Source organism: Podarcis muralis, chromosome 3 (assembly GCF_964188315.1).
Source record: "Podarcis muralis chromosome 3, rPodMur119.hap1.1, whole genome shotgun sequence".
Taxonomy (NCBI): domain Eukaryota; kingdom Metazoa; phylum Chordata; class Lepidosauria; order Squamata; family Lacertidae; genus Podarcis; species Podarcis muralis.
This window is the reverse complement of record NC_135657.1, coordinates 57,625,147-57,648,483: the sequence shown is the minus strand read 5'-3', so window position 1 is coordinate 57,648,483 and position 23,337 is coordinate 57,625,147. Positions and strand designations below refer to the sequence as shown.

The window sequence follows — 23,337 nt, the reverse complement described above, 5'->3', positions numbered from 1 at the left end:
GTTTACCTCATAGCTTGCGACACTGAGAACTACTTCACACAGTACTACATATACCCTGTTTGGTACTTACTGCTGTAAATGCATAAAGGGAAAACATGTACAAGACTGAACTTTGTATTGCAGTTGAACCATTTCTTTTTTCATTGGGAAAATGAATATATATTGTGATGCTGAATAATGTGTGCAATAAGTATTTTTCAATATTCTAGGAGTCCTCAATTCAGCTGTTGTGTTTATAGTATCCTAAGATTAAAGTAATTATAGTTTAAAAGTCTGCAGTCTATGCAGGAGGGAAATAGGAGCACAGTAAAATGACAAATTGAGGCCCTATGATTACTTTTTTCTAATGGTTAAATAAGAAATCTATATAAATAACATGTGAGCTAAAAGGGGTGATGTTTTTGGTTTTTTGCTGTGTATTTAAATTTAGCCAAAGACAGGAATTAGACTCATCCTTGATGTAGCCTATGAGGAACAAAGCCATGGGTCATATTCTCCATTTCCATTCACTGTTTCTTTTGTAACCACAAAGAGAAGCTTTTGATTTTCAAGTAACCACAGTTCCCCTTGATGTCCAAACATGGAAAAACTTGTTTGTTTTCATGACTAGAGAAAACAAATTGGTTTAGACCCATGATTTAACATCCTGACTTGTTTTCAAACCATAGTTTAAACAAACCCACATTTTCTAAGTTTGGATATTGTGAGAAATTTCAACTAAAATAGAAAGCAGGAGCTTTTAATCTCCTTGCAGGCACAAAAGAGGTAAAGTGAGGAGGTTCACCCTCATTTTTTTAATAGCAGGAAACTTTAAATTCTAACTTGTCCTGTCTTCTTAATCAACAGATAATTAAACTTTGTCTTTCTAAAATATAACTTTTTGGTTGCAGAATATTAGGCTTCTGATTACATATTGTCATGCATGCCAGCTATGGAAGCTAGAGTTGCTGTAACAATGCAGTTACTTCTTTTTTTGACAGAGTCAAGAATTTCTTATGCTGTATTTACTCTACAAAAAATGTGACACATAACTATTTTACTACTTCATTTCACATTTCTTGTTCTATGTAATGTCACAATTCTGTGTGGGATTTCAGATGCAATTGGAAACTGCCTTAGTAATGAGTAATTTTAAACTTGCAAATGAACAGTAGAAGCAGCCTATTTGAAGGGTAACATTCCTATTTCTGTTTGGATGCATGGTTTCTGGTAACATTATTTGTATTTAAAGTAAAAATAAGACAGCTATTGAATCATTGGCTGCTATGGATTCTCACTTCATGAACATTGGCTAAGGGCAGTTTCAATATTCTTCCAACATGCAGATTGCAAAAAAAAAAAAAAAAAAAAAAGCCATACAGTATCTAAGAAAGTGCTCATGTGAAGGTGGTAGTAACATTTGTAAATTTTCCTTATTGTATAACTGAGTGTTGCTGTGGACACTTGTGCCAACATAACCCTTGCGATGACCAAACTGTTGTGAATATATTTGGCTTGGATCCATAATGCCCCCTTCCAATCTGGGATATTTTATTCTGTATTGTGGTATTAAAATGTTCCTGTCTTAGAAGGGGAGAGGAGTAGAGGAAGGAGCCCCAATATGTGCAGCTAGGAGGAATAACACCATTTTAGAAAACTGATCATTTTCTACCTGAAGTGCTTTATTATATTCAGAGTGGCATCACTACCAATTTATCACACAAGAGCAATGCTCCAGCAGCAATAAGAGCTCTAATCTGGAAGCAGTTTATGAATATTTGTGGTGCTATTTCTAATCTGTTTGTTATCCCCACAGTAAATTTTGGCAAGTTGGACTTATGAGTAATGCTGATAAGCAGGGACAAACCTTAGCAAATACCGCATGTTTATCCTTTGGATGAAGATGCTCTCAGGTGGGGTATGAGCTCCCTCTAGCACTTGAAGGGCAGGATTGCCGCTGAATTGGAGAGTTTTGCTCCCAACTGACCAGCCCCCAGCAGATTTTTATTCCTGCCTTTGTGCTGAGATGTTGTGTCCCAAACTCTCCATTCAGCTTGGCTCAGACTTGGCTGTGTTTGTCTGTGTACCTGTGTTTCTGGAGTTTGTCTTTGTGCTGTTGGTATTGCTTGGTTTTTTTATAAAGGGTTGTGTCTGTCATGTTATTTGTGTGAGGCAAAAGCTAGTGTGAGCTATCTCTCATTCTGAGTTTGGGGTGTCTTGCGTAGTTTAATGTTTGCATCTTGCAGGGGTATTGTGTTGATTGTGGGGAATTTGGTTGTTATTTCCCACTACGTTTTTCCTTCCTCTCTGGCAACTTGGTTGTTTCTTTTTGACTTTTTCCTTTTGGTCATATTGCTTCCTCTCCCCCTTTTCTTATATAGGCAGCATAGTGGTCTGTGGCTGTGTGAGGAATTTTTAACAGCTGCTCTGTTCTCCTTCCTGCCATTTTTGAAGCCCCACCAGAGCTCTGAACTATCAACCACAGCAGATCTGCACTTAGTTAGATCACCTATCCTGCAAAGCAATGGCCAGCAACTACTGTATTATGGTTCCCCCATTAGTTCCAGGCAATTTGCTGCTGCAACTTTGAGGAAATAGTGGGCCATGGACAAGAAAACACTGCTGAAGGCTAAAACCCTTATGGCAGTGTATAAGTCCCTACTTAATCACTGCATTTTTCAGTTGGCATCAACTTCTGGTGTGCAGGGTTATAGCTCTGAGTCCATTCTCATTGGGTGAGGCTACTACCCTTCATTGTGTCCCAGGTACTATAACTGCTATGTCTGTCGCTGAGAGAGCCTCTAAAGCTGCCATGTCAAAGGCAGCCCACCAATGGGAGTCTGGTTTAATTTCCCGCTCTTTTCTTCAGGCTTAGTTACACAAATATCAGTCCAGGTAATCAAAGCTGTCAAGTATGCCTAGTGCTTCATCACTACTGCTATTTCCCCCTGACATACTATTGGCGTGGCTCTACCTCAGCTTTAGCTGAATACTGAAAAGCTTCAGCAAAGAGGCACTGTTGTCAGACTTATCTAAAGACTTACCTGGATCTGTCCAGCAGTCTAAACACCAATTTCCATCTCTTTGACACCCTGAAGTCTTGAATCAAATAAAGGGAGCTCTCCTTTCTGGTTTATCGCAAAAAAGCCCAAAAAAACGCAAAGGAGTTCCATCGTTGGGGTATAAAATATTCCTATTCTTTCAGCTGCTTTGGTTTACTTTCTGGTTGCCAGGGCTGTCATTCCCTGAGGAAGTTCCTCTCAGATGGCCATTGTCTGAGGAGGTTAGAAGTAAAGTTTCCAGGTTTTCATGCAATGCCACAGGGCTTAGCAATCTCAAAGTGTAAAGAGCTGTCCAGTTTTAACAATTGAAAGACGTTGTGGACCCTGCATTAGATCTGTGAGAGACTAAATGGGACTGGAGCGTTGCTTCTGAATGGAAATAAATGAAAGAAAGAAATGGTCTCTAATAGACTGCTTTCAGGTCAAACAATGCCTACACTTATATTGTAAGGCCATGGCAGTACAGGATCTCAGTGCCCCAGGTGAGAATCCTGCCTCTTCTATATCACAGAAGCACCGGTCTTCCTGATGCAAAGCCTCATGGAAGAGTTGTTTCTGCTCCCATTCTGTTTCAGAAACTGGTCAGCCCTGAGTGGAATGAAGCTTTATAGTGTAGTCACTTGTATGTAAGGCTCCTGCCTTAATGGGTGATGTACATTCCCTTTACCCAGAGTTCCTCAGCTGGATAAAAAGGATGCTACTCAGGAATTTGGGAGATTGCATCAGGCACACAGGAGGTATTCATAAGACCCCCAAACAGGAGTTAAGGTATCATATTTCTTGTCCCCCCCCTAAAATTTCAGGGGCCAAGGAGTGAAGCTACTTGATTGTGTAGCATAAACACTGTCGCATCAGGGTAATCTGAACCGCCAGAGTGTTCCTACTGAGTTGAGTGGTTATAAAGTTATTTCCTCCAACCTTTTCACACTAGAGATTAAGTGTGCCCATTCCAGACAGGGATATGAACCCTTTGGTTAAAGACAGGGAATAGTCCTCAAGCTGAGGCGTTTTCCCACTCTTTCTCTGAAGGCACTAGAATATTAGGTTAAATGTTTCTCCTTACAGACCTGAATCTCCCCAACCTCTGAAGAGCCAGCAGGGTGTTGCCAAGGTAACCACAGACAAGTCTGTTGACTCCTCTGCAGGGCCAATTTCAAATCGGAATATGAATTGCTTCATGAGTTTGCATAAGGATGCAAAGGTTTTCTCTAAGAGATGGAGGCATTTCCAAGAGTTGCAGCCCAGAGCCTCAATTTCCTCTTCTGACCAGCTGCAGTCCTAAATGAATGCATAGAATTATCTTATGTATCCATGAGGAGTTTGAAGGGGCCCCTTAGGGGTTGGCCATGTAGATACCCTGTTCAGTGAAATTAGAAATGAGTTTGTCTTTTTTTAAGTTTCATCAGGCTTCAGCCGTAGCCATCACTCGCTTTTTGCCGGGGTTCATTGGCAAACCAGTTCATTGGTTTAAGGAACGCCAGGGATATTCACCTTCAGTAGAGATTAATTCTCTCTACCAGTTGTAAAACTTAGCAAATGTTTACCGAGGATGACAGAAGTTTTTTCTACCTACATCTAGGCAGTTGAGTAATAAAAGAGATACAAACTTTAAATGAAATAATAATAATTATAATATAATAATAATAATAATAATAATAATAATAATAATAATAATATACCCCACCCATCTGGCTGGGTTTCCCCAGTCACTCTGGGCATCTCCCTTTATTCCTTTATATGTCAGGTAAGTCTTTTGGACAGAGGAGAAGGTCTCTAAGCCTTCTATTGGTCCTTGGTGTCTATTTAAACTGCAATTTAAGGTTACGATCACTGTCATGGTGCTTGTTTTCATAGCAATGCAATACTCCGGCTGATTTCAAAGCCTTCAGGGCAGTTGTTATTGAAATTTTCAGATGTCCTGTAGTAATGCTCTTTCTCCTATGAACACAGGATATTGAGCAAGTATCCCTATCCCCACATTCCAGTGGTTCAGATACTTAATCAAAAACATTATTGGGTATTTATTCCATTTTCTTTGTTGTTTACATATGTAAACTTATGGAGGCTGAGTTGTGTAGCTATAGTATCTTTTCCAGAGTTGCCCTTTCACCTAGCAAATTAACATTTTACAGAATAGTTTGTGAAATAAGCGCAGTAGAAGGAAACTAATACTGATTCTGTTATTGGTTGTGTGTGAGGTTACATAACTTTTTTCTGTTGCTTTTTTGTATGCTTATTCTCTGCCAAATAGTCCTTTTTCTTTTGAAGTTCCATACAAACAGTCAGAAACCCACTTTTAGGCATATGGAAATCATCACGACTACTAAGATGCTAAATTGTTCTCAACTTGTTTAATCAGAATGACATTTAAAGACAAATACCAGTTTCTGGTATTTCATTCTAGATGCTGCCCTGGTAACCATGATTACTCCAAAACGAGGAGCATATTGGCTAATTTAAGGGAGCATTCTATAAAAGAGAGAAAATATTTTCCTTTTTTAGGACATCTTATGACGAGTCTTCAGTCCATTCAGGAGGCAGAAGCCTATTTTTGATGTGTGATGTCACTAATGTGGCCCCCTGCTGTAACCCCAAGACTGGAATTTGCCCTACACCCAAAGGTTAGTGAGTGTGATTAGGCTAGGAGTTAGTTGCATTATAGTTGATAGCCTCATGGGCAGTCAGTATAGTCTATAGGAGCAGACTTTGGATATGTTTTTCTCCCTAGAAACCCTACAATTTTTTTTAATCGTTCTAAAAGGAAGGTGTGGGGGAACTTCTGAATTTAAATATCAATACATGTGGTGCAAGTTGGAAATTTCATTTTCTAAAGCTGATTTCCAACATGATTTGCATTAATGTAGTACCCATTTTAAAAAGACAGCAAAAAGCAAGGATACTTCTGGAGTTCCTCTCACATAAATGCTGAGCACTCTAGGTGTGCAGATACTCAAGGATTCATTCTCACAATTCTATGAAAGTAGCACTTTGAAATTTATGGATTAGAGGTTGATTTTTCTCAATTTAAAAATACTAGTCTTTAGTTGGAAACAGAGGCTTACCTAGGGTTCCTTGTGCCCTTGGCAACGAGCTGTATTGGCACACCCCCCCCCCCCCAGAAGAAAAACACTTTACCACAACAGCCGAATTAAAAATTACTACGTTTTACACAACCCAAGTACTCAAAGCATCTGGAGTGAGGGTGAGGTAAGGAGGAAGGGCAAAAAAGTCTGCACACCTTTCTACCATGGTGCGAGAAGGATGGGGAACTTCTCTTGCATTTGAGCTGGCCACGATCGCAGCAGCAGCACACATATACGCCATACACTCCATAGTCTTGATAGGTGAATTTTGTGCCCCTGGGCAGGGGCCGGGTTCACCAACCCCTAGGTATGCCTCTGCTTGGAAATAGAGGGTAGAATATATATAACAAGCACATAAATCAATATTTTGAGTTGTATCATTTTTAGGGTTTTCTACATGTCTGCCATAATATCTGTGTCCAGGAGGGAAGCTGCTAGTTGATTCGGATGTATCCTCATTACTGATTTCCATTGGCAGTGGATGCTTTAGGAGACGTTTATGAATTCTTTGAGTCCCAAATATAATTCTTGTTTTGTGCCAGTGTGAACAATGGAAACATTTACATTGTATTACTGAATGGTTACTCTGGTGTCAGTTATTTAGCACTAATAATTCTACTTAAAATTTGAATATTGAGAAAAATTTGTAAAACATATCCAGGTAGTCATCTAAAAATATTGTGGCATAATAGCTAGTGAACTTGCTACCAACATCCCTACAATAATGGCAGGTCCGGGAGACTACCTCCCCAGCCCCCAGGGTTTTCAATCAGTGACACGCTAAATCATCAGCACTCCCTTTCCCCCTCGTTAGTTTCTCTGAGTGGAAGCAGGTTACCTATTGTGAGTAGGGTAAAGGTTTTGCCCATATTACCACAGTATTCCCTAGGGACAAAACTCAACTGTTCTCCAAAGGAATGAGTAACAAATCAATCATAGAAAAAATGTGAGAGCAGTAAAATCTGATTAAGTTAACAGCTTTTATAAGAAATAGATAAAATTATCAATTGGAACTAGATATATGGCAGCTGTTAACAGCTTACATAAAAATAAAATTGAAAATATTGGTTGTGGAGTGCACATTTTTGTGAAGATATAATCTATAGAATGAGAAAAAACGGTAAATAAGTTGTTTCTATTTAGCTGTTTCAGTGTTAAAATTAAGGCATGTATGAACATTGCTATTTAGTTGGTAATGTTATAACCAAATCTATTTTGGTATGTTTTCATGTAATTTTTCAAATATAGTTAAAGCTGAAAAAGTAGCAAATGGAGCATTTTTCATGGGCTCAAGTAGTGCCTTTGTATATGGGCTCAAGGCATGTACTCAGCAACGTTGGGGAAGAGGCGAAATCTCCCGCTCTCCCAACCTCTAATTCCCATGTTTCAGTGTGAATTTTTGCCTTCTGCAACAAGTCTGCCTGATGATAAAAAAGGGGAGGGGCAACACCAATCAAGAAACACTTTTTACACATTACATCTAATTATGTGCATCATCCACCATCTCAAATAGTGGTGATATTGGATGATAATTTCATTTATTTTCATATTTGATATAGTATGCATATTCTTACATAAGGATATTTTAATATTCAGCGTTCTTAATATAGTACTAGTTATCTGTTTTAGTTATCCTGAAGCAAGTATTCTTTGAAATATGTTGGGTCTATTAGATAGCTAAATAAATTCTTTGAACTTTCCTTTCCCTTTTTTCATTTCCTCATTACTGCCCATTTGTGTTATGAACTGATGAAAATCTCTTTTTTACAAGTTGTAGTCCTGCAGAGGGAAAACCCAACGATTGACTATATTTTTATATTATACACAGAAGTCTTATGGGCTGTACCTCTGGCAGTGGCATCAGTGATGGATAGGAACCTACCTCCTTCATGCAGATTTGCACTTGTTTCACACTTCATCAGAATACTGATGTCACAAATGTAAAAAATAAATACTTTTTTCCCACTTTGCAAGGAGCTTGGTTCAAGTGGGATAAAATTCTTTGCTTTTCACAATCCCAACTGAATCCAGCTCCTCAGTCTGGAGAATGACAAATAGTTTCAAAATGCACCACTTCTTTCACTTCCAAAACTAGGTCCCCAGTTTGGTGGGCATGTATCTTGGATGCAGGGCCTTCCCTGCTTCAAGTGGTTCCAAGTATTTCTATCTCTCTGCCTATTCGTAGAATCTTATAGTTGGAAGGGACCCAAGGGTCTTCTAGTCCAACTCCCTGCAATGCAGGAATCTCAGCTAAAGCATCCATGACATTTCCATGTGACAAAGATTGTTGGGAAATGCCTATTGGATATATTCCCCAAAAATGGGGTGTAGGTGGAAGAAGGGGCTACATATTGCAGGGACCCGAAGGGCTACAGTTTGTATCTTCTCAGCTTTCTGTGTCAGCCCTGCTAATGGAGTCCACCCCCACAGATGGACTGCACCAAGTGATGTGCTTTAAAATTTATATATCCAACTCATCATCACTGAAGAGGAAAGGAGCACTGTACACTTGTAGAAGTTGACTAATTGCAAACCAGGGTCTTAATTTGCAGTTGGTATTATTAAAGCATATAGGCTGAAAAGCTCCCCAGATTCCTGCTTTCCCCCCACCCCTGTTGCATTCTAAATTACACTGTTCTTGCTCATGAATTGAGGAAAGGATCAGTTGTCAAGAAGCTGACAGATAGCAAGCAATATTTTCATGATGGGAAGTGTGAGGTGGTGGGATTTGATTACAGGTAGGTAGTCGTGTTGGGCTGCTTCAGTCAAAACAAAATAAAAATAAATAAAAAATAAAAAAATCCTTCCAGTAGCACATTAGAAACCAACTAAGTTAGTTATTGGTATGAGCTTTCGTTTGCATGCACACTTCTTCAGATTTTTGATGTGTAGCAGATGGCTTGGCTTGGCATCTCTTCTACCCAAAGCTCCAGGAAATGTATTCTTAAGGGTGCTTTCTGTTATCAAAGAATCATTTAGAACAAGTTCACAAAGGCAGAACAGGAAAATACGGTACTTTAAATTTCCCCCTTAAACTTTATGGCTTAAAAGGACCGTTCAAGCCCCAACAGTCAAAGTGCTGTGCACCAGGGCTTTGAGATGCAAATGATCAGTAGTGCCTACAAAACCTAGTCATGTCTTTACTTGCCCTACACCTGACATGATATAGGCCAGTGGGTGTGGCTTGGGCTTTAGGCCAAATGGGGAGGCCTGGCAGACCTAATTAGAGGCTGGAGGTTCTCTGCCCCTGCATTCAAGGCTTCTATATCTGCAATACACAACATTTCCTAGCCTGATGATACCTGTCATGATATACTTTCACATCACTAGTGTGCAATTAGACCCCTTCCAGAATGAAGAGGGAAATCTGCTTTACAGTTCTACAGCAGAAAATTTCACCTTTCCTCATGCAGTTGCCTTTGTTCATTTTTGTTGTTCCTTTGAGACCGACATTTAGTACAGAGGCAATAAATGTTTCCATCACTTTCCTGTGTTATTGTTGAGTCACTTCTGTTTCTCTTTCTTGACCCTGACTTTTGCTGTGATACATAAAAACATGGTCATGTGGACTTTCTGATGCTATGAATGCAGTTTATGAAATCTTGTATCAAAGTTTTCTGATATTGCAGCAGAGTGATAGAATAATTTGGGAATCTGTACAGTGGTACCTTGGGTTAAGAACTTAATTCGTTCTAGAGGCCCGTTCTTAACCTGAAACTGTTCTTAACCCAAGGTACCATTTTAGCTAATGGGGCCTGCCACACCCCTGCCACGTGATTTCTGTTCTCATCCTGAAGCAAAGTTCTTAACCCGAGGTACTATTTCTGGGTTAGTGGAGTCTGTAACCTGAAGCGTCTGTAACCCGAGGTACCACTGTATTGATAGAAGAAGTAAAAAAATACAGAGAGGATACATTTGCTTCGTTTTATACCATAGCTAGAAGTAGCTATATAATGTGGGGAAATAAAAATGACATCAAAAGAAACCTAGAAAGGCATCTGGTTTCACAAGCTACGCTACAGGCATTTTAGGAAATGAGCAATTCCTTAACTTGAAAGAATTTTTTCTTCAAAAAATAAAAGTAGTACATTGTGGTTTGCTTTGTTTCATAATAGTTTAATGCAGGATTATTGCTGTATACTTGGCTGGAATATTCAAGTCACAGGACTCATTGTTAATCTGATTTTCACCTTGTGTTTTGATCTGATGGACTAATTTAAATTTACATTTTAATGCCTTTTCAAATGTGTTGTATGTAAAATGGCCTTGAGTTTTTATAGTTAAAAATTTCAAGTCTATGTGTAATTAATCCAATAGTCAATATAGCATATAGCACTTTTTACAAAGTATGTTCGGGGAATTCTGGAATTTCTTGACCAGTTTAGCAGTGAGAAGTTCTAATCTAGTGGAAAACTGAAAACCAAAGGTATAGTGTCTGAAGCTTTATCATTATATAGCATAGGTGACTAGTCTGTGGCCCTCCAAATGTTGTTGGATTACTACTCCCATAATCCCTAATAATGGACAATTGGTTGTTCTGCGTGGTGCTGATGGAAGTTGAAATTGGACGGCATCTGACTGGGCCATAGATTATTACTCTAGTGCAGGGATGGCTATATTTCTAAATAAGTTTAAATTTTAGAGCTGCTTTTCTAGTAATAGTACTTGATTGTTATTTAGCATTGCTATGAATTGTCCAAGCACTCCCAAATTACAAAAATTTCAATAGTATTAGTTGTTACATTGCAATTATTTTGAAGAATTACTCTGAAGTATTTTGCTGTGTTAGGTGATGATTGCTGCATACAACAAAACTCTTATTACTTCCAGTAGTCCTTCAATCCTAAAAAAAGCTCAACAACTCTGGCCCTCTTTGAAAAAAGTTTGGACACCACTGCAGGATGTTCTAGTCAAAGAAGAAAATAATAAGATATACATTTTATACATGTGTTTTAATGTAGTAGTCTTAGTAAGTCTAAAAACTGGATTCATTTTTTGCTTATAGCAAAGCCTTTATGGAGTGCAGATCCCATTTATTACATGTCATATCTGATTCTCATTTTATTATAAATCAAGTTTGTCATTGCCTTGTAAAATCAAATGTCACCTTTTCAGTTGTGCATAGCTGGTGAGATGTTGATGAATGCTGATTTACACCAGGAGAATTCTCGGTTCTTGACTAATAGTACATTTTTAATATAGCATGATGTGAAAGTTTTATGATTTTCATCAGATAGGAGGTTGACCGATTATCACATGATGCAGTTCCAGTTGGCCAGTCAGACTTCCAAAATCAATTGTATAGGAAACATTTTGTAGGCTAGCTCACTTCCACATGCATTGATTATGGCAATTGAATCTTGATACAAAATGCATGCTAGCTAAAAAGATCAAAGAGTACATTGCTGTAGGGAAGCATAGCATTGAAACAAAGTCATTATGAAAATTGTGTCTTTCACAAATACTGCAGACAAACATGACAGTACAAACGTTGCAATATTTTAATTGTACCCTTGTCAAAAGATACAGGTGTTCTCTTCAGTTTAACAGACTATAGTACACCAAAAGCAATTGGAAATATATATCTATATATTTTTCTCATTTGCACCACTGTACTATACCATTGTATTAGGTTTTCAATAGCAGTTTTAAACCAAACAAAGTGAGTTTAAATAGTTTAACTGCTTTTGCAACACACATAAAATGATTTGTTAAAGAAAACTATCTTCAGAATCAGTGTTACAGTTTTGCATTAAAATAGTATTTTATCACATTATTTAATCACATGAACTATGGTGGAGTATTTAAGCAATATTTGAATGAAATTGTTAAGATTTCTGCTTATTGCTTTGAATAAGTTCTGATTTCCCCTCCTTTGATCAGGCAATTCATTCTGTAGCTTGGCACCACGAAGGAAAGCAATTTATCTGTAGCCATTCGGACGGCACCTTGACTATATGGAATGTAAGGAATCCTACCAAGCCATTTCAGACAATCACTCCACATGGTAAGTTCAAAATGGAAGTGTGTTCTAGTCAACATTGTGTATACATTATGCTTTAGAGTGATTTGCAGGCTAAGTCATCTAAACTGCTTACCGGTGGCTGCTACTTCATGCCACTCTATTCTTGAGGACCATGTGCTGAAAGAAGGTATTAAACTGTACCATATATTTGCAACTCTGCTGCTGCTTATATCACCTGCATTGTCTCCTGTAGTCAGGATTTGGCTTTGACAGTCCATTGCTTTGGAGGCTAAGTGTGGAGTTGTTTATTAATCAAGGCAGTATTGCAAAAGAAAACTAGTTCAGGTGCACCTCTTGTGGCCCAAGGTAGAATAGGACCAGGCAGCTTTTTCTGGTTACGTATTTTATTAGGGTTGTGAACTAGCTCTGTAAGGGGCAACAATATTGTCTCCTCTGTTGGTTTCAACAAATGCTTGATGTGCAGAAGGCAGCAGGTGAAGGTTTTCATGCCGTGGAGCTAAACACTGATGCCTGCAGAGCTGCTTCAAAAGTTAGCTTTCCTGGCTATTATGGGCATGCCAGCTACTAACCTATTGTGTGAGGGGGTGGAAGGAGTCAGCATATATCAAACTAGCACAACACTATTGTAATCCAAGATTACTTTCACCCTAAGTGCAGGCACAGTAGTACATTTATCATAAGATTGCCAGGGAAAATCCAAGGCTGCTACACTGTTGTACACCTTTGTGTACACCTTTCACAACTTTAGGAATTTTGATGTGTCGTGTGATCATAATGTTACTATTGCATGTCCAAAAAGATGTCCAGTGGCACCTTATCAGACTTGTGCATTGACGTAAAAATGTCTAGATTTTACCTGCTTTGCAGTGCTTTGCAGTTTTGTATAGCTTTCTTAGAAATTAGCAGAACATGTAATTAGCCTATTAGCCCTGAAAAGGTTCTCACTATTTATGTAAATTAGTAACTGTAAAAGGTTCTATTCAGTTTATACAGTGTTTATATAGTGGAGATGATTTTTTGTGAAACTGGCAATTTGCTGGTCAAACCTGCTTTCTTTTAAAATATATCACGACCAAATGTTGAAATAAAGTAGTTTTTCTGACAGCAATACAATGAAGGGAAAAGAATTCTTTATTCTTCATAATTCTCCAACTCAGCCCTTTGCATGTTTATGTGGGAGTAAATCCCATTGACTTCAGTGGATTGAGACTTTCTCCCAGGTAAGAGAGCACATGGGGTGTTGGTTATTACTGCCAAATATCTACTGTTTATAAGAGAAGCAATTGAGTTATTTGCATTAAATCTGCAAGGATAGTATGACGTACACTTGGTAGTGTTTATATAACCTTTTAAATATATGGGACTATTCTTAAGATTTTGGTGTGATTTCTGAGATTTATCAAATTATTTTTAAATGTAAATAAGAAAATATTTTGTTTTAGGAAAGCAGGTAAAAGATGGAAAGAAGCCAGAGCCTTGTAAACCTATTCTTAAAGTGGAATACAAAACTACCAGAGCTGGGTAAGAATTAGGAAACAGTTACTTAACTTTGTTTTGGATATTTGTAGAGAAAAAATAAGGACTTTGCAAAGCAAAATAATCTAAACAGCTATTGAAGTACTTCCATGATTTTAAAAGTGACAAACCCACCACCACTTTGTTTATTCATGAAACCTTCAGTTCTATGCAGCATTGTTGTTGTTGTTGTTGTTACTGCATAAAAGTAGACTGGAAGCAAAGATGATTGCGAAAGTACAGTGGTGCCCCGCAAGACGAATGCCTCGCAAGACGAAAAACTCGCTAGATGAAAGAGTTTTCCGTTTTTTGAGGTGCTTCGCAAGACGAATTTCCCTATGGGCTTGCTTCGCAAGACGAAACATCTTGCGAGTTCTTACGAGTTTGTTTCCTTTTTCTTAAAGCCGCTAAGCCGTTAATAGCCGCTAAGCCGCTAATAGCCGTGCTTCACAAGACGAAAAAACCGCAACACTCGCGGAACAGATTAATTTCGTCTTGCGAGGCACCACTGTAAATGGTTTCTTAAACTCCCATGCACTTTGTCTTCATACAACCTTCATGCAAAAAATATTTTTTTGTTAAAATTAATTGAATGAGAAATCTCTTAAATTCTTGCAACAATTTAAATTACAGATTTGTTATATGTAGGTGTGGAATATGTATTAAAATCATTTGCTGCTGTAGTAAAGTGGATGTTACTTTGGGCAGGAAAAATGTCATTGTGCATATACAAGGGGAAAACTAGTTCCAGATACACAGAAAAACCTCAAGGGAAATTTTAACACTGAGCTGGGGGAAGTGGAAAGTAAAACAGAGGGAGCAAAATTAACATAAAACACCTTACATTTTACAGTAATCTGGAAATGGGAGAGGCTAAATGATTAACCAAAATTTCTTCTCAGTTTAGGATTTGATGAGTTTTTGAGGGCTCTTTGATCCCTGTCATGGGTTGAATCACAGAGGAAGTGATTTTTATTTACTGGTAATCCTAACTTATTTGACACATGTGCAGGCTCTGCATTGCCCTTGCAAGTTTAAAGAATCCTAGAATAAGGAAAGGGAATGGAATTAGGGTGTGGCATGCATTTTTAACCTGTCAGACATCCATACATCATGTGCAGGGGAAATGAATTATTCCCACACTACTGTTCTGATTCAGGATTATGATCAGATTTATCACAAATATATCACTTTGTGGGTCTCCATTTGTATGTAGTACATATCTAAAAGAGAAAATAGTGAGTCTTTATTGCAAGAGGTCCACAAGATCTCACTGGAGCCTGTTGCTGCAGCCACTTGTTGCTTCTCTGGTGATGGCGGGTGGGGCGTCCTCCCTGCCATGGCAGAAGTGAGGAGAGACAGTTTCAGCAGCTTCCAGGGAGATCTTGTCAGAACCTGTAAGCTGTCACTGCTTCTTCTCTCTTCTCTGGTGGCAAGGGGCTACAGCACCCATGGCAGCACCAGAGACACGAGAAGTGGCGGCTTCCTGTGAGATCTGACAAAAGGTTTGCGAGGTCTTGCCAGAAGCTGCTGTCGTTTTTCCTGTAGAGGCAGGTGGTTCATTCATTGAGACACTGACCCTTGGATTCTGCTGCCTGAGGCAGCTGTCTCAGTCCACATGATGGATGGGCTGGTCCTGCCTAAAAGTGAATTTTGAGTTTCACACTTGTATGACACATCTAAGGAAGGAAAAACAAGTTTTAGTAAGATTAGTTGCATTTCTTGGCAGCATTTTGCATATGCATCTTTCTGAATAAGTGGGGAGGTGTACTGAATCCTTGACAATAGTTTGTCCAACTGCTTAAAATGTGGTTTAAAAGACAAGCAAGTGCCTCTATTTACACAGATCAACACAATGGGAATGGATTTTTTCAGCTAGTTGTTTGGTCTGTTGGGCAGACTTGTGTTCTTGCACAACTCTTAAGCCAAGCACACCTAACACAAAAGGTTAGTGGTATATTGTGCCACATACACAGTGTAGAGTGCTATTGGTTACTCTCTTGATCTCAGATGATAAGTCTCCTAATGCTGTCTCTCATAATCTTAACTGTTTTCCGCCCGTTTTTTCTTTCCAGAGAACCTTTCATCATCTTGTCAGGTGGCTTGTCATATGACACTGTAGGAAGAAGACCCTGTTTAACAGTTATGCACGGAAAGAGCACTGCTGTTTTAGAAATGGATTATTCAATAGTAGATTTTCTAACCCTCTGTGAAACTCCATACCCTAATGGTAGGTTCTGAAAAAAAAAATTTCCCACTTGTTTGACTGCTTAATAGCAGTTTTTTGCTGCAGCAATTTCAGAATTTTATTTACTGTTTATATGATTTCATGGCAGGGTTGGGTGGGGCCATTCCAAAAGGTTCCTCAAAAATGTTGAAAGATCGTAGATAGTTTTTGAGTAATCTGAGGAGAACTTACACGTCTCTAGTACCATCCTATCTGGACAGCAAGATAGCATTTATGAGAAAGAGTAGACCTCATATTCTGGAATGTCTTCCATGGGATGGTGGCTGTGCTGTCTAATGCATAACCTAATTTTGTGTGTGTGATCATTTTTCTTTTGACTAAAGATGCTCTCAGGTGGTATGTGAGCTCCCTCTAGTGCTTCCAGGCAGGATTGCAGCTAAATTAAAGTTGTGCCAACCCCCACCAGTTTAAACGCCTCCCTTCATGCAGAGAAGTCTCCTTCTCCCTTGGCTCAGGCTCCCTTTTTTGACTGTTCTTGTCAACTGGTCTTGGTTGTTTGTGGTTGTTCCTTGTGTTATTAAAGGGAGAGAATAATTGTAGCATCTTCCATGTGTGTGTGGAATTGTTTGTGTGTCTGCCTCAGGGTTGTTTTTTGTGGTAGTTTAATGTTTGTGTCCTGGAGGGGGGGTGAGTTGATTGGTTGTGAGTTTGCTGTTTTGTTCACTCGGCTAGCCTTGTTTTTCCTCTGTTGTCAGCTCTACCACTTCCCACTCTGTTTCATACTGTACTTTGCCCCCCTCCACCCCCAATTTCCCACACAACTTCACCTATTTAAAATAAATGCTTTTCCACTGACTATTATTTGCACTGATTTTGAGCTTTTCGCCCCTTTTGAGTTATTGGAGTGTATTTCCCTCAGCCAGGTTCCTTGGCAGTTTGTTGTTGTGCGCATAGTTCTTTAGGCTGAACATGTTTGCCTTTGTTGAGGCACTCTTTTGACAGTGTGTGTTTCAGCCTACGCTTCCAGGGTCACCCACCCTATCTGTTGCCATCTTGGGCATGTCCCACCTGACAGGGAAAAGAACTGTTGGACTGTAAAATATATTTTTCATTACTCTGGGCTACCTAGTTTTTTCTTGATTTGGTCTAACTGACTCTGCTTCTACACTGCTTCATACATCCAGAGAAGCCCTGAGCAGTGTATATTCTTGTTGGTGTTACTTGTTGCTATTTTTATTCTTGTGTTGATTGCGGGTGGTGGCAGCTTGGACAGTTGTGTAAAACCCTGTAAGAGCTCGAAGGAGCTTAGATCCCAGCTGAGAGCATATTTTCACTCAAGCACACTTTTTATATAGGTAAGCCCAGTGGCTCTTTTTAGTGTGATATGGGGACTTTTGAGGTGCCTAGAACCTTCTCAAGTAACCCCCCAATTTTTCCACAGTTCTGTCTGTTCATGTATTGGCCCCCCCCCCCTGCAGCAACTTCTTCTTCTTAACAAACTGGTTCTCCGCCAGTCACAGATCATATTGTGAATATGAGGGTGCCACAATACCAAACAGCCAATCATATTTGTTGTTGTAGCTGCATCACGTATGTTTCTCAGAATTGGCAACAGCAATGCTTCCTGGGTTTCATTGCTGTCAATGGCTCTGGATGGCAGGCTTATTGTTTACTGGAGAAGAAATCATCCACCAAATAAGATGAATGAGACTTTGCAGGACTCATCCCCAAAGTCATCAGCAGTGGAGGTCCCTCTTTGCTTGCATACTCCGTGGGTCTCTGGAGTGGGGAGCGCCTTCTATTTGCCACTCTCTTCGATATTGTTCTGCAGGCAGATGAAGACATTCTTGTCCTATTGTATTTTTTCAGAGTTGATTCCTGCTGAAGTCGTTAGATATTTTATGGCTGTTTAGTCATTTTTTAATTGCTCAGTGGTATTGTACACTACATTGGGACTACTGTTTAGGAAACAGTTACAAAGATTTGGTGAAAAGTTTTATATATATATATATATATGGGGACGCGGTTGGCGCTGTGGGTTAAACCTTAGCGCCTAGGACTTGCCGATCGCATGGTCGGCGGTTCGAATCCCCACGGCGGGGTGCGCTCCCGCTGCTCGGTCCCAGCGCCTGCCAACCTAGCAGTTCGAAAGCACCCCCGGGTGCAAGTAGATAAATAGGGATCGCTTACCAGCGGGAAGGTAAACGGCGTTTCCATGTGCGGCTCTGGCTCGCCAGAGTAGCTTCGTCACGCTGGCCACATGACCCGGAAGTGTCTGCGGACAGCGCTGGCTCCCGGCCTCTAGAGTGAGATGAGCGCACAACCCTAGAATCTGGCAAGACTGGCCCGTACGGGCAGGGGTACCTTTACCTTTAACTATATATATATATATATATATATATATATATATATATATATATAATGTTTATGGCATTAATCTGTTTCCCTCCCATGTTGCATTAAGCATCAAAATATTTGCTTTTATTAAATTATTAATTAGGCTTCCTCTTTGATTGCATTGTTGTCTCTTAGATTTCCAAGAGCCATATGCTGTGGTCGTTCTTCTAGAAAAAGATTTAGTACTTATTGATCTTGCACAAAATGGGTAAGAATTCAGAATATAATGAGGTTATATAAAGGTGTGTTTCTCGTAGCTGTCATGGATGGAGTTTACCAATCAAGGTTGTTCCATTTAACAAAACACTAAGTTTTCTATTGTGATTTGCTTTGCTTGTAAATAGCCCCTGAGTGTGTGTGTATTCCTAATGGTGAATGAAGAAATGAAGATAACTCACGGTGAATTCTTCTTTACAGTAATTCAGTGTCCACATTTGTCTATCATGCTAAACTATAACATGATCTCCTCCTGCTGTGTGACCAGGACAATTCCAGCAGCTTTTGCTTCACCACAGTTTGATAAACACACTTCCGGGTCCAGATGTTATAGTGAGCTGCACTTAAAGGCAGAAGCTTCCAAACACATAATCCTGGCCATGCAGGAAAAGGATTGGGAAGTACCCAAGACCGAGGCTCACTGTAGTTTGCACCTCTTCATTTTTGTAATTCTATAAACCAGCATTCAGCAAGATGTGTGAACTTGGCCAGTATGGCACACTGTGTGAAGATTCAAACACTTAATATACCTGATAGGGGGAACATAGCTATGGCTATGCATTGTGTTATAGTTGCTAATTTTCATCTTAAAGATAATTTTTAGTTATACATAAAATTAGGTTAGATCTTTTAATGACAACAGGAGTTCATATTAGCGTTGGGATATTACAAGATAATTTCTGAAAATTCTTGATTCACCAGCATTCTGTTGAAGTGATAATTTTCTGTATATTTCACAAGCAGTTTACAATTAAATCTTTACTAATGTGTTTTGAGTATACTAGTATTCCAAAGTGATTTACATTTATTCACATAGATTATAAATATTTGAGCTACTTTCCCCCTTTGCTGCTTTACTTTGTACTCGCTTGTATTCATTTACTATTTTTTTTCTTTTTTTGCATTGACATTTTTATCATTGTTTAATACCACCTTGGGAGAAAGTGTTGCATCCTACAAATTTTATTTATCAGCTAACTAACTGCTTTCATGTTTTCATCCCTTCATTAAAGGTATCCTATATTTGAGAATCCCTATCCCTTGAGTATACATGAATCTCCAGTTACCTGTTGTGAATATTTTGCCGATTGTCCTGTGGACCTTATTCCAGCACTTTATTCAGTTGGGGCTCGCCAGAAACGTCAAGGTTATAGTAAAAAGGTACCAAAGGGAGCTAATATCTTTATTACTAAGCAACAGTATTCCATATGTTTGGATTTAATCAGCTTGTTTGTTTTAAATAGGAATGGCCTATCAATGGTGGAAACTGGGGTTTGGTCACACAGAGTTATCCAGAGATCATTATTACTGGGTAAGTAATAAGACTACATTAGATTGGCCAAGGCTGCCAAAGTAAAAGTGGGGATATGCATAATTTATGCATCATTATTCATAAACTGGTATATTGTAACCTACACATATTTTAGGGTAATTTAGATAATAATTGTCATGCTTAAAGTAACATTATGAACTAATTTGAGCTGGATGAAAGGCATTGCTTTGCCTTGCCCCTTTTGGGGGGAGGAGAGAAATGTATTGGGGAAAAAGAAAAGAAAAGGACTTACAGCCCCAAAAACCACTTGCTGTGTGACATTTCACTGGCATTTACCATCAGCTTTTATTAAAAATATAAATGTAGAGTTAAGGCTAGTGTTGAAAATTATAACAGCGGAAAAGATTACTGTGTGATCCTTGATCTGAGGCTAAAATTGCATTGTGGAGGACAGGTACTTGTGTTGCAGAGGGATATTATTTTTCTGATTTCTATCATCCTAATGTATAACAGAAGAGTTAAAATGAGCAAGCTAGTTGAGAGCAATGCTTACTTGAGAGCAATATCTGCAACAGTGGAGATACTTCTCCAGTGGCTCTCAGCCTCCACCTTTCTTTGCAATAGCTTACACATTTGTAGCCATGTGTGTATCAGTCATTTAAAACATGTAAGTATGGTCAGCTGGTGGTCGTTTGAGTTATTTTAAATGTTGTATAATTTATCTAATGAAGTTTTCTTGGACGTATGAGGTGCTAGCCAACTTGAGCAGAGAAAATCTGAAAAATCAGCATGTATATCTGTGAATTTAAAAATATCTGTTACTTACTGTTATCTATTGAATGTGAAACATTTCAGACATTCAGTGGGTTCTGTAGGTGGTTACTGTGAATAATATGTTAGCAATAATGCTGGCTTTTAAGTAGTGTTGGTGTTGATACTACTCCTTTTTTGTTTTTCTTTTCAACATATCAAAAAAACAAAGAAAAACAAAAATTAGCTTTGATTATTTGTTACTTGTCTGATAGATTATGGGAATGGTTTTCAACATATACTGTACTCTCTCTGTCTGGATCCATAGTCCTCAGACAAAGAATATATATTTTTTTAAAAAAATTAATTATATAAAATATGGGTAGCCAATGTTGTTGAGTGACAGCTTGCATGTTAGCTGGGGCTGATGGGAGTTGTAGTTCAACAACATCTGGAGGGCAACACTTGGGCTAGCATGTTCTAAAGCAACATCTAAGACACAAGTGAATTTCAGAATCTTTAAACCATGCACATCGATATTAAAAGATGAACGGAACTAAACTGTTTTAAAATTAGAAAAGTCTGCATAAAACCAAATCCTATCATACTTCTCTTAGTGAGGTAGTGAGAATTAGCATTTGCTCTCATGAGATGACACCAGCTGTTGGTGTTGCAATGCATGTGGGATGGATTTGCAGCACAGTCCTATTCACATTTATGGAAAAGTAGGTCTTGTTGAGTTCATTGAAGCTACTCACTAGTAAAGGCTCTTAGGCTTACAGCCTTAGTTGCACTGGAAATCATTTGGTTCTGTAGAGCAAAATAAAAAACCTACAATCTGTTGCCCCCTCTCACTCTGTTAAGAGAGGGCAAAATCCATTATTCATCCCAGATTATAAAGTCACCATGACAAGAGGTTGAGTTTAGCACCAGTCTTGGTGGTGTCTTCAAGTACAACACTTTACCTCTTTCATATAAGTGAATGTCTGTTATTTACTTCTATTGGGAAAAGTAAAACTCCACATTTAGCAACATGATTATAGAGTATCATGCCCATCATGCTTGATACTGTATGACTTAGGCAGCACCAATGGGATCTTCTTGGAAGTATTAAATGTCTCCTCATTCAGAGTACACATAGATGCATTGTATCTTCCTAGGACTTCCTTCAGCAAGCCTTCCCTCAACATGCAGCTCACCTATGATAGGCTAATACTAAGAAGAAAATAGGAGCATATGGGTTTGTTACATCAATTTAACATCACTAACTAAATCTCATCGGCCTTGCTATTCCTTTTCTAAAGAGATTTTGCTTTAAAAAATTCTTGTTTTGATAGGCATGCAGATGGATCGATCAAGTTTTGGGATGCCTCTGCAAGTGAGTGTTTTGCTTAGTTGTGGAAGAATTGTTTAAAAAGTGCTGCTGTGAAACTGTTGCCTTATAGATGACATCTTTTGGGGTTTACTCGCCTTGTTTGCTCAAATCTGCTGTACTTAATTCCCATTGGAATGAATGGTCCTAAATTAGTTGTGACCAGGAACAGCCAGCATCTGCAGAACTGCCTCTCCCTGCTTCTTACCAGATTGCTGTAGAGGATGAGGCAGGGTGGCTGTGAGATTCGGGCTGTAAAGGCACACCAGCAGGAGAACCGTATGGGCTCTGCTAGTGTCCCCTTAACACCACAATCCCTCTGCCCTGCCTCTGTGACTAAATTGTCTGCTCAGCTTAAATAGGACTTGAGTGTAATTAACCTCTGAGCCAAAAGTTTGATATGAAAGACAGGAAGTGAGGAAGGTGATGGAGGAGATGAGGTTTCAAATCATACATGATAGTTAATTGATATCTCATAAGCAACCCGTATCACATCCTTGAAACACAAATTGAAATCCTGGAGCATAGAAGGTGCTGTAACACTATTTTTGATTATATATTTTGTCTTAATGCCATTTCATAATTGAGGGCACAATCCTTCTCTGCATAAGGGAAGGTTGCCAAGCCTTTCTGCTTCTGTGCCCCTTGGATTTTGGCCATAATACACAATGCCCAGGATCCAAAGGGCTGCATGCAATGATTTGCATATAAATTATCAGCCCCCTCCTGGCCCTTGTCTTCCCACTGAAGTTCCTCAACATCCTGAAAAGTGTTATATTTTGGAACCACATGTGTGCGGAATACAAATTGATATCTATCTCACTAGCAAACATGCACACATCACCCACAGAGGAACTTTCAGTCAGCGTGAATGGAAATGTGAGCACTGTATTACCATTGTTTCAGAGTGGCCTTATTTGAACAATATTTTTGTTTATAAAATTATATTGGTTTGTACATCTTGGTTTGTACATTACGTTGGTTTAACTATTTTTATTTTTTATTTTATTCCTAGTAACATTGCAAGTGCTGTACAAACTAAAAACAGCTAAAGTCTTTGAAAAATCAAAAAATAAGGACGACAGACCTAGCACAGACATAGTAGATGAAGACCCATATGCCATTCAGATCATCTCGTGGTGTGCAGAAAGCAGGATGCTGTGCATTGCAGGAGTTTCTGCACATGTCATTGTTTACAGATTCAGCAAACAAGAAATTACAACAGATGTGATTCCGGTAATTGACAGTTATCTATATTGGACATGCATTTATATATTTGTTAATCCCTATATTTAGCCAATATATAAACTAGTAATACTAACTTGAACATTTTTTTTACTAGCTTGTTCCATTCTCAGTGGTTATGTCACTTTCTTGGGAATAGGACATTCTTGGGAATAGGATTTGCTGAAAACATTAGGCTTACTCATTACAAATACAATTAAAATTTAGCTGAAAGCCATTTTATTTTGAAAATGATAAATTGAAATTAGATTGAACAATTTAATATTGCATT

At 38.7% G+C, this 23,337-nt stretch overlaps 1 protein-coding gene across 8 annotated transcripts in view; it reads left to right on the top strand.

Moving 5' to 3' along the window:
* STXBP5 (syntaxin binding protein 5) overlaps positions 1–23,337 on the top strand; it is a 124,796-nt gene that overhangs the window by 52,581 nt on the left and 48,878 nt on the right. For 7 of the 8 annotated variants that reach the window (XR_013392223.1, XM_028723623.2, XM_028723619.2 and 4 more), the window contains exons 8-15: positions 12,008–12,131; positions 13,553–13,631; positions 15,701–15,855; positions 18,346–18,418; positions 19,440–19,587; positions 19,671–19,738; positions 21,787–21,827; positions 22,837–23,057. Coding sequence is in view for 7 of the 8 variants with exons in the window: in XM_028723623.2 (XP_028579456.1) it covers positions 12,008–12,131; positions 13,553–13,631; positions 15,701–15,855; positions 18,346–18,418; positions 19,440–19,587; positions 19,671–19,738; positions 21,787–21,827; positions 22,837–23,057 (909 nt within the window). In the remaining variant the exon portion in view is untranslated. Of the gene's footprint in view, positions 1–5,545; positions 5,663–12,007; positions 12,132–13,552; positions 13,632–15,700; positions 15,856–18,345; positions 18,419–19,439; positions 19,588–19,670; positions 19,739–21,786; positions 21,828–22,836; positions 23,058–23,337 lie in introns of those variants that run through there. The other variant, XM_028723622.2, reaches the window with a different exon arrangement.